The sequence below is a fragment of the Neoarius graeffei genome, chromosome 11 (genome assembly GCF_027579695.1).
Source record: "Neoarius graeffei isolate fNeoGra1 chromosome 11, fNeoGra1.pri, whole genome shotgun sequence".
In the NCBI taxonomy this organism is placed as follows: domain Eukaryota; kingdom Metazoa; phylum Chordata; class Actinopteri; order Siluriformes; family Ariidae; genus Neoarius; species Neoarius graeffei.
The window spans coordinates 12,716,003-12,728,502 of NC_083579.1; the positions used below are offsets into that span (position 1 = coordinate 12,716,003).

At 42.7% G+C, this 12,500-nt stretch overlaps 2 protein-coding genes across 5 annotated transcripts in view; one reads left to right on the forward strand and one right to left on the reverse strand.

Moving 5' to 3' along the window:
* The window catches only part of ehbp1 (EH domain binding protein 1), a 359,695-nt gene that overhangs the window by 226,453 nt on the left and 120,742 nt on the right, over window positions 1–12,500 (reverse strand). The gene's annotated exons all lie outside the window — the stretch shown is intronic.
* LOC132894000 (E3 SUMO-protein ligase ZBED1-like) overlaps window positions 11,086–12,500 on the forward strand; it is a 35,893-nt gene continuing 34,478 nt past the window's right edge. Inside the window, exons 1-2 of the mRNA XM_060933181.1 lie at window positions 11,086–11,750; window positions 11,931–12,151. Coding sequence (XP_060789164.1) covers window positions 11,127–11,750; window positions 11,931–12,151 — 845 coding nt within the window. The 5' untranslated portion in view covers window positions 11,086–11,126. The remainder of the gene's footprint in view (window positions 11,751–11,930; window positions 12,152–12,500) is intronic.

Sequence of the window (12,500 nt, forward strand, 5' to 3'; positions counted from 1 at the left end):
AATTTAGAGCCACCAATTAATTAGCCTAACCTGCATGTCTTTGGACTGTGGGGGAAACCGGAGCACCCGGAGGAAACCCACGCGGACACGGGGAGAACATGCAAACTCCGCACAGAAAGGCCCTCGCCGGCCACGGGGCTCGAACCCGGACCTTCTTGCTGTGAGGCGACAGCGCTAACCACTACGCCACCGTGCCGTAAGCTATAAATTCGTCAAATAGCAATATTGATGAACATTTATCCAGCCCCATCAAACCATGCATCTTTTAAATCCAGAGACTATTCCAATAACTCAACTAGCAAGCTTCGTTCAATTCTGGTTACTTATCACACAGTCACGGGGCTTCTTATTCTCGGACTTTCCATCAACACAACATGCGTCCCCCACCCCTCAAACTGTTACCACAAATTTGGAAGCACGTAACAGTCTAGAATGTCTCTGTATGCTGTAGCTTTACAGTTTCAATTTACAAAACGAACTCCATGAAGACATGGCGTAGAAGAACTCCAGCGTCCTGCACAGATCCTTTGGGATGAACTGGAACAGCGACTGCACCCCAGACATTACTCCTCACTCAACAGCAGCGAGCAGGTTTGGGGCTGGCTAAATCATCCTTGGCCGAGTCGAAGGCATACAAAGGCGGCCGCCATACTACTCACATCTGACCACAGCTCAGATATTTCATACCTATAGGTAATTTAGAGTAGCCAGTTAGCCTAACTGAACGTCTTTGGATTGTGGAGGAAAACCATGCAAACTCCACACAGCAAGGCCCTCGCCAGCCACCGCGCTTGAACCCAGTTCCTTCTTGTAGTGAGGCAACAGTGCTAACCACTACACTACCGTCAGGGTTTTTTCTAGAAAAATTTAGTACGAGGGTGCTCACCATGGCGAGGGAGCGAAGGGGTGGGGGGTGCCGGATGTCCGTCCCCCCCGCCGTGCGAAGCCTTTGAAAAATTGAGGCTACAGTGGGACATTCTGAGGCTATCTGAGAGGGAAATTGTAACAAATTGTCTGTCAACATTGAAAAAGAAAGTAGTAATCATCTTCTGCTCCGGACAGTCTTTGGCTTTCTTCCGTTTCATGCTGCGGGATGACATCTTTAAATGCCCAAGTGTCAACAAAACAACTCGCGAACAACTACTGTCAAAAACTCCCGCGCCGGTGGGTGAAAGGTCATTCAGTCTCGAGAAATCTCGCTCTACAAGTCAGCTGACCTTGTACGTAACCCATGTCAAATCTCGCGAGAGCAGCCACGACAAGTAAACAACTAAACAACATGGCGCCTCAGTCTGGAAAACGCCAATTCGGATTGTTTTTGCGTCGTCTGGCGGTGTATCTACTATGATTGGAATATTTTTGGAGTAATTATAACGTATTTGATGATCAGACACATTGTCACGTGGTGTTGCTGGGATGTTTTCACGGAGAAAAGATCGTTTTGAGAAAGATCGCATGTTGTGCAGTAGCATACAAGTGCATGGCCCAAGTGTGACTTGGGGTTCAATCGGCATTTCAGTAAGGGGGCGCACGCCGAGAGTAAGAGGGCGCAGCGCCCCTGTTCCCCGGTTTAGACGAAAGCCTGCTACCGTGCCGCCCATGCTCTTATAATAAGAGCAAAGAGGGGCTCAACCTGGAACGTGATGATCATATGGTGTACTAGAGCGAAGCTTCTTTTTAGATTTCAGGAAAGTGTCTGAGCACAAGGTCAGCCGTTTTGTCAGAGTTATTGATGTTTGGATGAAATCAATTTAAGGGACAAGTCAAGTAAGCTGTAGCTTATTATTATTATTATTATTATTGAGTTTTTATAATCATCATCATCATCAGAGGTGGCACGGTGGTGTAGCGGTTAGCACTGTCACTTCACAGCAAGAAGGTTCTGGGTTCGAGCCCAGTGGCTGACTGGGGCCTTTCTGTGTGGGTTTCCTCCAGGTGCTCCGGTTTCCCCCACAATCCAAAAGACATGCAGGTTAGGCTAATTGGTGACTCTAAATTGACCGTAGGTGTGAATGAGAGTGTGAATGGTCGTTTGTCTTTATGTGTCAGCCCTGCGATGATCTGGCGACTTGTCCAGGGTGGACCCCGCCTCTCGCCCATAGTCAGCTGGGACAGGCTCCAGCTTGCCCATGACCTTACACAGGATAAGCGGTTATGGATAACAGACGGATAAATCATCACCACCACCATCGTCGTCGTCGTCTCTGTTTATGCTTCACAGACCCGACTTTCAGGAAACACCGTATGAGGCAACTAAGTCACGTGACCGTAAACGTGAATGTTTTTGCCCTTGACTGCGATCATGAAAATGAATTCCGTCCACTCCAACACTAGACTGAAGCTGTGAAGGACTGAAGAGCCGACAAGTTGCAGGAGGTGCATCACTGCGGGGAACCATATTCCATAGTGGCTGGAAGTGAAGAACATTGAACAATCCTGTCCAGCTTGGAAGCAGAGATGGAGCCGAACCTGATATCCAGGTGTGATTGCCCTGCGTTGGGAATAAACAGCAGGAAGCGGCCAATACCGTCATCATCACAGAGCGACCAGGCCAAACATGTCTCATCCCCTACTACTCTTGCTTTCAAAATGATGCTGTGACACAAAGCAAGAAGCGACACCTGGGCATCTTTTCACCATCTCCGCTCCAATCATCCAATCCCACTCGGCCGGACCCTGAAGAACAGGCTCGGCAGACCACTTTTAATAAAATAAAGACAGTGAGGGGGGGAAAACATTCGCTCTGCGATGGCTCTTGACATTTGTGTTGACATTTGAGCCCCTGCTGAATTGCTCAGAGATATAACGTGCCATCCCTGAAGAAAACGGTGCCCACCTCCTCCTTCTTATCAAGCAGATTAGCCTGCTGTATTATACCGAGCTAATAGCGCATGTAGATACTTTGTGAATGAATTTTCCAAAAGCATCAAACACTTAAGACGGATTTAGGGCCCACTCTCTGAAAGAAATACTTAAGAATATGCAAATACCCAGCAGAGAATTGGGTTTTAACTAGATTTGACGAGCACAAACAATAAAATGTGCTCTTTTCCCCGGCCGCCGGTGTCAATCAGGAGGCGAGATTAAGAGCCGCGCTTCTGAAAATGTGTAAAATGGAAAGGGACAATGAGGCACTTTTAATTTATCACAGGGATATGACTATCAATGCGCTCGCATTGTGTCTTCTGAATTGCTAAACACTTCGCCGAGAGGGGAGACGAGGGCTTGCCAGGTCAGCTGAAGGATGCCCTCTACTGCCAGGCTAATGTACTTCAACCAGCAGAGACTTCCAGAGATTCCTTAAAACGTCTACATCGTATATAATATAATATATAATGATAAAAATTTCACCAAACCCAAACAGCACAAGTACAAGGCCATCTACATGGCAGACAAGAGCCATCAGTGGAAAAATAGTGAAATTCACGCCGCTTGTGGAAGAAATACACTACTTGGGTGTGCGCTCTTATTGGAAAACAATCAACCTCCGGGCGGTAACAGTGAAACCACTTTACTTCGGGACGCATCGCACCACCTCGTCAAGGATTATTATCCGTAACAGCACACGCCCATGGTCATACCACAGCAAGTCTTTCAATTAGAAAAAATATATGTTGGAGAAAACGCAAAATATAAAGCTCTCTGTCCTGAAGAGGATCAGAATACATACGGCTTTACCTCTGGCCCGGTCCTACAACACCGATATCTATCCCTGTGCCTGAATTTAGTTCCAGTCTGGAGCAGTCACACCACAACTATAATATCGCTTGGTCCTGCCACTCGGGTAAATAAACGCATGCAACTTAGGAAGAGTCATGGAATTTTTTTTTCCCCAAGCAGTAGCACATTATTCCGGGTCACACTGTACAGCTTGGACTTCAAAACAACCCGTGCACACACACTCCAGTGGTTGATATAATACGGATAGGTCACGGACGACGGAAATATAATTTAAAAAAAAAAAGGACACAAAATACAGAGTGGTTACGGATTTTAATACGGATGTAAACAATCTACGGATTGGTCACGGACTTTTCAGTATATTCCAGATTGGTTACCGATTTCATCCGGATGATGCATCACGAATTAAAAAAAAAAATAATTCACAAGTCTAAAACAAATGCTTGGACTGCTGAAGTTCATAATTAAAATATCATACCTGCATTTATATCTTTATTAATTTACGACTGATATTTCATGGAAAAGATCACATATCCGTGAATAAAAGATCAGCGCTTTGTATTTTTTTTTCCCCCTTTCTCGAATCTGTATTCCATGACGTCATGATGCAACAAGGATGTACCATACAAAGATGCCCGGGGAAAAAAACCGCACGTGCTCAGACAGCGTCGCATGGAAACAATTACCCGACTGGTCAGATGTTTAATCGGATCAGGTCCAGATCTGGAAAAATGGCTCCAGAAGCAATCTCAGCGATACGGATAAACCCAGGCCTGGGCTACAGGGATCGTTATCGGTCTGGTGTGAGCACCGACCACATAAACTGCAGGGGGCTGATTTATTTATAGTTATCGGTATTGTGGGACCGGGCCTTTACAAAGCACCGACACCGGAGACTCCTTTCAAAGTTGAACATTTTTTTTAAAAATACGCCATTTTTTTTCTTTTTACATGAAGCATTCACCGTACAATTCTGCATGTAGGTCGTTACTATAGAAACCATACAATCATACTATATTAGAGCAAGTGTCTTAATGTTCGAGCTGCTGTTCTAGAAAATAAATCAACACCTCCTGACTAATCAGAATGGAGAATTCATTAGAGCGATGGTGTTTAATTATTGAATGCACTCTCCGACTAAAGTGGTGTTGCGCGTCGCACGTCTTCCACGAATTTCTGCTCCGCGAACAGGAACGAAGATGAGTAATGGTTTTAGAGGCTTGTAAAATAGAAACAATGAAATATAAACTAGGCATGTAAGAAGAATCTTTATTCAGAAGACCTACGTCATACAATGAGATTCTGAGTAGGGCTCCGGAGAAACTGAAAAAAATAAATTATACACAGGATAAAATGTATATAATCATTAAAAACTACACTAAGTAAAGAGTAAGTCATTCTAATAAATAGTAAAAATACAGTATGATGACAAAAATAAAGAAACAAAGCCTAATTATTTATTATGAAGAAACTTTTCAACGCTCTTAAATTTCTTAATAGCTGACTGTGACTGAAGGTCATCCGGTAAAGAGTTCCAGCTGTATAGAGACGAAATTTGAGATCTCAACAGACCCCAGTTCGTGTTGGATTTAATCGTTTTCAGCATATTTTTATTGTGCGTATTGTACTTGTGGAAATCTGTGCCTTTAGAGAAACGTGATGCATCTTCAGATACTTTGTTATACATGTAGACAACACATGTAGTGATATATCGTGTGATGATGAATCGAGATACAAATTTACGACCTATTCAAATCAATGAAAAAAAAAATCGTGATATCAGACTGCGTAATCTTAGTTCATCCTGGGTGTAATTGTGTACAATAACGTACAACAGCAGGAATACACGCGACTTCAACGTACGGTAGGTGGAAGAAACACAGCTCTAATGCTGCAAAAACACACAATGATCAGATCTAAAGTGGGAGAGGGCTGTTGTGTGAAACAGATTTAACAAGAAATCAGAGCTCTCTTTTTATAGACTGCTGAAAGATAAAGAAAAGAGAAGTAAATTGAGGAAGAACAAAATGTTCCTAAGTTTTTAAGAAAGGGTCTATTTGTTATTAACTTAAATAAAAGGAACATTTTAGTTAATAGGCTATTTTATTTTTTTCACGGTGTGGTTTCCACCAAATCCTGCACTCTGATTGGCTGGTGAGCGGGTCCGTATCCTACAATACGGACCCCAGTTACGGACCTCTGGCGACTCGCTCGTTCACAACAAACATAGTAGCATTTTTTGTCAAGATATCTTTTTTTTTTTATAGGATTTATTCATAAGATTATCAAAAATCTTATAAATTTTTGCCAGCATTTCTCAGGAGAATAGAATTAATTTTACAGCATGGACAGCGATAACGACAGTGTTCACAGCGAAAGCGAGTTTTACTACCCTGAGGAAGAAGAAATAAAAGAACACATTTCAGGAGAAAGCTAAAAACCTCTAACTTGCAAACGCCGAGCAAAAACGTGGCTGAATCCTGAATGACTCCTATTTGTATAAATAGGGGACTACATAGGCGGCAAAATGTAGTTTTTCCCTGCCATGGAAGTGCACTTGTATACCGAGGAGGAAGCAATTTGCATTACAGCCATGAATGAGGATTCAAAATGGCGGCTCGGCTCTTTTCCCTTTCGGGCGCTCTCGTTTTCTGTTAGAATTTGGTAAAGAAAAAAATAAATATATTATTTACCAGCTTAAGATCGGTATTTTTTTTTCACTCCAATTTTTACAAAATGTGGATATCATTGGTTATTAAGAAAATGAAACAAGTGTGTTTATTTTAATGTAACAAAAGGAATATTTAAGTTGATAAAGACGAGGAACATGTTGAAGATTTATTTCATTTAATTTTTTTTCCCCAAAAAAACATCATGGGAAAATCGAATCGTGAACTGGGTGAACCGTTAGATGCCTAATATAAATGTTTTAATGCTTTTTCTCTTGTTAACATTTACAGTCAGGCTGATTACAGTGTGGCAGAGGGTGAGCTGGCACTATCTACTTCAGAAGTGGTGACTGTGTGTGTGTGTGTGTGTGTGTGTGTGTGTGTGTGTGTGTGTGTTATTTTGGCGCATCAGGGGAGGCTAGCCCAGCTGTCCAGGTATTGATCCACAGCTGGTGCCAGTATGGGGGGTGAGGGTCAGAGCTGTGAGTGGTCCTACCACACACACACCCCAAATTATCAGTCAGGGCAGGAGAAGGGGCCTGACCTCGTCCTTTTGTCTCATCAGTTCATTAATTAAAGACGCAGGCGAAAGGAAACAAACAGCTCCCTCCTTCCTCCCAAAATCTACTCCATCAAAGCAACACACCAATTTTTTTTTCCTTCACAACAGCAGGTCACAGCAGTGACGAAAATGTCTTTTTTTTTTTTTTAATGATTCACACTGAAAGTCAGTTTGTTAATTAGTACACAAAAGCGACTCCTGTCCATCAGGCTGAGAAACACTGTGTGCCAGCTCTGGTAGGACTGGAGCAAAGTCTTTTGGTAATATCTGGTATTTTTCCTTCACTACTGGTTTCATTTCAAATGTTGGAGAAGACAAAGGAACCCCCGAAAGCAACATCCTACCTGGACACTCCTGAAAATTTACATCATTATAAAATTCCTGTCTTATAAAACGCAGTATGCAGCTGCATGGGGAAGCCACGGACTAATGGTTAGAGAAGCAGCTTTGGGACCAAAAGGTCACCGGTTTGATTCCCTGGATCAGCAGGAATGCTTGTAGTGCCCTTAAGCAAGGCACCAAATCCCCAAATGCTTCCAGGGCGCTGTAGCATAGCTGCCCACGGCTCTGGGTGTGTGCATGCGCTCATTGCTCACTGCTTCAGATGGGTTAAATACAGAGAAGGAATTTCACTGTGCTTAAATGTACGTGTGATAAATAAAGTGAACTTGTTTTTCTTCTTCTTGCTCATGGGAATTTGAAGGGTGGGTTTTGCACAGTCCTGCTTATAGTCTGACAAACCAACCACACCAAAAGCATAACTTTGCCGGAGATAAAAAGGACTAATTATACATACAGGACACTTTTTTGATGGAATAAAAAAACGTGTTCTATTCCCTTCAAGCAGGTTCCCTTCGATGCAATATTGTTAGCATATCGTTCATCCTACGTGTATCATGCCACCCTACCCAATCTACGGCCAGACATTTTGCCCCGCCCCCGCCTCGTGCTCCGTCCGGTGCGGTAGTGATGTCCCGTTGCTCGCGCGCCGCAGCAGAGACCTGCACGACATTCAGCCGGTACAGTCGCTGTTCTTTTACCACTGCCGTTATTCTCATCTTTCCGGTGTGTTCTTGATTATTCCATTGTGTCCTATTTCGCCATATCAAATACCCAAAATGTATCATATTACACTGGGGAACACAATTTTTGTTGAGTTAGGTCTGACAGCTGTTTTTAACTAATTTTTGGGTGCGGAATCCAAAACTGATCTCAGTTTTTCTCGATCACGTCAAGTTTTTGAACTATAGGATTCCCGTTTTCTTAAAAAATATGAAAAATACTGTACTTAACAGATATGTGCTTGTTTTATAAAAATTTACAAATATTGACATATAGTGAAATATGAAAGAAACAGGCATGACTGCAATGTTTATTCAACACTTATGTCTTTACAAAGGATATGGCTACTGTAATTATAATTGTGTGCAAGAAGAAACCTTTATTTGTCACATGCACACTTCAAGCACAGTGAAATTCATCCTCTGCATTTAACCCATCTGAAGCAGTGAACACACGCACACACTCAGAGCAGTGGGCAGCCACACCAGAGCACCCGGGGAGCAGTCAGGGGTTCAGTACCTTGCTCAAGGGCACCTCAGCCCAAGGCCACCCCATGTTAACCTAAATGCATGTCTTTGGATCATGGGGGAAACCGGAGCAAGAGGAGAGAACATGCAAACTCCACACAGAAAGGCCCTCACCGGCCGCTGGGTTCGAACCCGGAACCTTCTTGCTGTGAGGCGACCGTGCTAACCACTACACCACCGTGCCGCCCATGCAAGTAGTTAAGGTAAAAATTTATGTTTATAGCTCTTTCTGGAGTGTTCAACTTGAGGACTATCGCGTTTGATGCTCCAAGTCAGCCATCATATGTACATCCCATCTACCCTGATAATGTTCTTCCATAACCTTCAAATAGTCTTACTACAGCTAATCAGTGGAATTTTGCTTATCTGGAGGGTAAGCTGTGGAGAAAAAACTTGACGTGCTAGGGGGAGAAAAAAAAAACTGCAATTTTGGAATCAGCATGCCAATTTTAATCAGCATAAAAATTTAACTCAATTTTTTTTAAATTGTTCCCCAGTGTTATTCATATTTAAGTGAATAATCAATTCAGTCATCATAACTTGGCATGTTTAACCCAAGCAATCAAAAAAACGAAATTTATTCAATATTTTCACTCATCTGTGAAGGAGGGGCTTTAATTCTTCATGATGGAGTTATTTTATATGGAAACCAGTTTTACAAAAGCATTTGAATTGTAATCAAAAAAATGTTCCACAGTGGAGGCCAGATAAAGCAAGATGCTATCTTTATTCTTATTAAACATGACAAAAGAAACATTGAGTGTTAGGGAAATGCAAAAAAAAAAAAAAAGTAAAATTAGAAAAATATTTTCTAATTTTTTTTTTTTTTACCATAATGTCCCAAATGAGAGACCGGTTTCTGAGACGGACCTATACATGATACATTTACTGTATGGACATGGGATCAGAAAACCATTTCATTAATAAGCAGTAGCCGCATGTACTCATAGGGTAGAGCTGTGCAATATATCGTATTTAAATCGCGATAACGATATTGGCGTCAAACGATATGAAAATTAATAATACCGATTATAAACGATTTTTGTCATTTATCTGTACTGCCACGGCACCGGCGTGGCCGCGAATGGGTTAATCAAAACGCGGCGTGTGGTACGTCATTGACTTCAAAACTGCTCTGCAGTCTCGCGCGCTCTCTTCGGTCTCTGTGTTGAGTGAAGACATTAGCAAGCTAGAAATGGAAGATGCAGGAGAAGTATCAGTGCAGGCTCAGTTGGTCGCCAAAATAGGGAGAAGAATTTCGGTAGTATGGGACCATTTCGGGTTTGAGGAGAAGGATGAAGACCAGAAAACAATTATATGCAGGATTTGCCGGCGAGTGGTGTCTGCGCCTTTTGCCAACACATCAAACTTATTCACACACCTCAAGGTAAACCACAGGGCAATTCACGATGACCTAGTAAAGAAAAAACAAAAAATGGACCAGGCCAACGTCGCTTCAACCAGCAAGACCACCCAGTCATCAATTCAAGGCACGCTGTACAACGCAACTCAGTACGCCACAAATTCAGAGAGGCACAAAGCATTGACCGAATCCATCGGCTATTTTCTAGCCAAAGATATGCAGGCTATCAATACAGTCGAGGGCGAGGGCTTTAAGAAAATGATCAGAGAGCTTGACAAACGCTATGCTCTGCCCTCTCGACATTATTTCACCAGAAATGTCCTGCCAGGGATGTACGAGAATTGCCGAGAGAAAGTTTCAAAAGAAGTGTTGGAAGCGGATCACTTCGCAGCAACAACGGATCTATGGTCTAGCCGTACAAGCGAACCATATATTAGCCTCACTGTGCACTTCATCGACAACGAGCTCAACTTAAAAGTAAAGTGTCTGCAGACGGCTTTCATGCCAGAAGACCATACGGGGCAAAACATCGCGGACATATTGAGGGAATCTCTGGCGCAATGGGGATTAGACGAAAGCAAGTTGGTCTGCATCACCACTGATAACGCAGCGAACGTTAACCTGGCTACACAAATCAATGGATGGACGAGGCTCCAATGTTTCGGGCATCGACTGCACTTGGCCATAGGTGAGTACTGAGTAGCTATTATTCCTTTGTTAAATGGCATAAGTGATGGTACCTAACCTCTGTCAACTGGACAACCGCTTTCTCGTGGTTGCGTTTTCGACCGCATCATTGCTAATAACTATAACTAGTTGACAACTTGAAGGTAGCTAGCTAGGCTGAACTTGTCGTTCTCTTCAAAACAAGCAAACAAACAAAAAACACGGACATTATGATAAAACATTCAGTCGACGAATTGGCTAAAATGTTCATAATGAAGTAAAGGAAGGCTTGTTTTGAAGACGAAACACTCTTTTGAATGAGCTACAGACAGCTGATTACCAAGTTGTTAACTGGTTATCAATTATGCTTTTGAGAAACGATGCACAGACTAACATTAAATGCATTGTGCTTTAATCTTATCTTTGCTTATCCTAATCTGAATGAGCTTTAAATCAGTTAGCTCGCTGTGGTATAATTCATTATTAGTCCTAGGTTTCCTCCAGTTCAGTCGTGGGTGGCCTTACAAGGCAAATAATGTGAAATACAAACTATTTTACACCTTTGTGTTTTTTTTTCTTTAATCTTAGAAAATGCAATGAAGAATTCCGATGACAAGATCAGCCGTGCCATGGGAGTCTGTAAGAGGTTGGTCAGTAGCTTCAGCTACAGCTGGAAAAAGAAGAGGGAACTTGAAGAAGCCCAGAAGCAACTGAATCTGCCTCAGCACGCCCTCAAGACCGAATGCCCGACCAGATGGGGATCTAGACAGGCCATGGTCGCCAGAATCCTTGAGCAACAGAAGGCGATTGCCCAGGTCCTTTCCAATGACCGGAAACAACGACATCTATACCTCTCCTGGCAAGACATCGATGTACTGGAAGCTGTCAATAAGTCACTGGCCCCTCTGGTTGATTTCACAGACGCGCTGTCAGGAGAAAAATATGTGAGCATCTCTCTTGTGAAGCCAACACTGCATCTCTTCAATAACTCAGTCTTGAAAGATCAAGAAGATGACACACTGCTTGCCAAAACCATCAAGCATGACATACTGGGCTACCTCAATGAGAAATACAGTGGCAGTGAAACACAAGAGCTACTTGACATGGCGTCTGCCCTAGACCCAAGATTCAAGTTGAAGTATGTGGATGAAGACCAGAAGGAATCCATTGTGAGTCGAGTGAAACTGGAGCTGAGGGATGCCAGAGCTCCCAGTGCTATGGTAATAATAATTTAATTTATAACAATGCACTAATACAACATTATTGTTTAACTGTGTGGTATTATTATATGGTATATTATTATTACTATTATCATTACTGTTGTTGTTATTGCGTTGTATGTATTAATATATTAACACACATCTGTTGAATGTGTTTTTCTATGTGTTTTTGACTCTAAGGTGGAAGCCCCTTCAGTGACAACTGTGGCCCCTGCTGATACTGAGGATGCTGCTGGTACAGATGTTCCTAGCAAGAAGAGGAAGCTCCTGGCCAGCTTCTTCAAGGCCACTCCAGACCAGGGTGCAGGGCCTCACCTACAAGAAGACCAAGTAATTTCTCTCGAGGTCCAGTCTTACTTCCAGTCCGAAACAATAGATGCTGAGAAGGACCCGATGATATGGTGGAGAGATGCGAAGGCCATCTACCCACGTCTTTCAAAGCTTGCCAGAAAATACTTGTGTATACCTGCCACAAGTTCCTCTTCAGAGAGAGTTTTCAGCACTAGTGGGAACACTGTCACTTGCTTGCGAGCATCTTTGAAACCTGACCATGTCAACAGGCTGGTGTTTCTAGCAAAAAATCTTTAGCAGCATTTGCTAGTTCAGGACAGGGGCTCATTTCAAGTTCATTCCAAGTTCAATGGTGGGTGTTAACGAAAAAAATGTAACAAATACAAAAGTGGAACATTTTATTTTTGGATGCAGCATTTTTGGAAAAAAGTAGAACAAAGTCTATTTTTTATTTTCTTC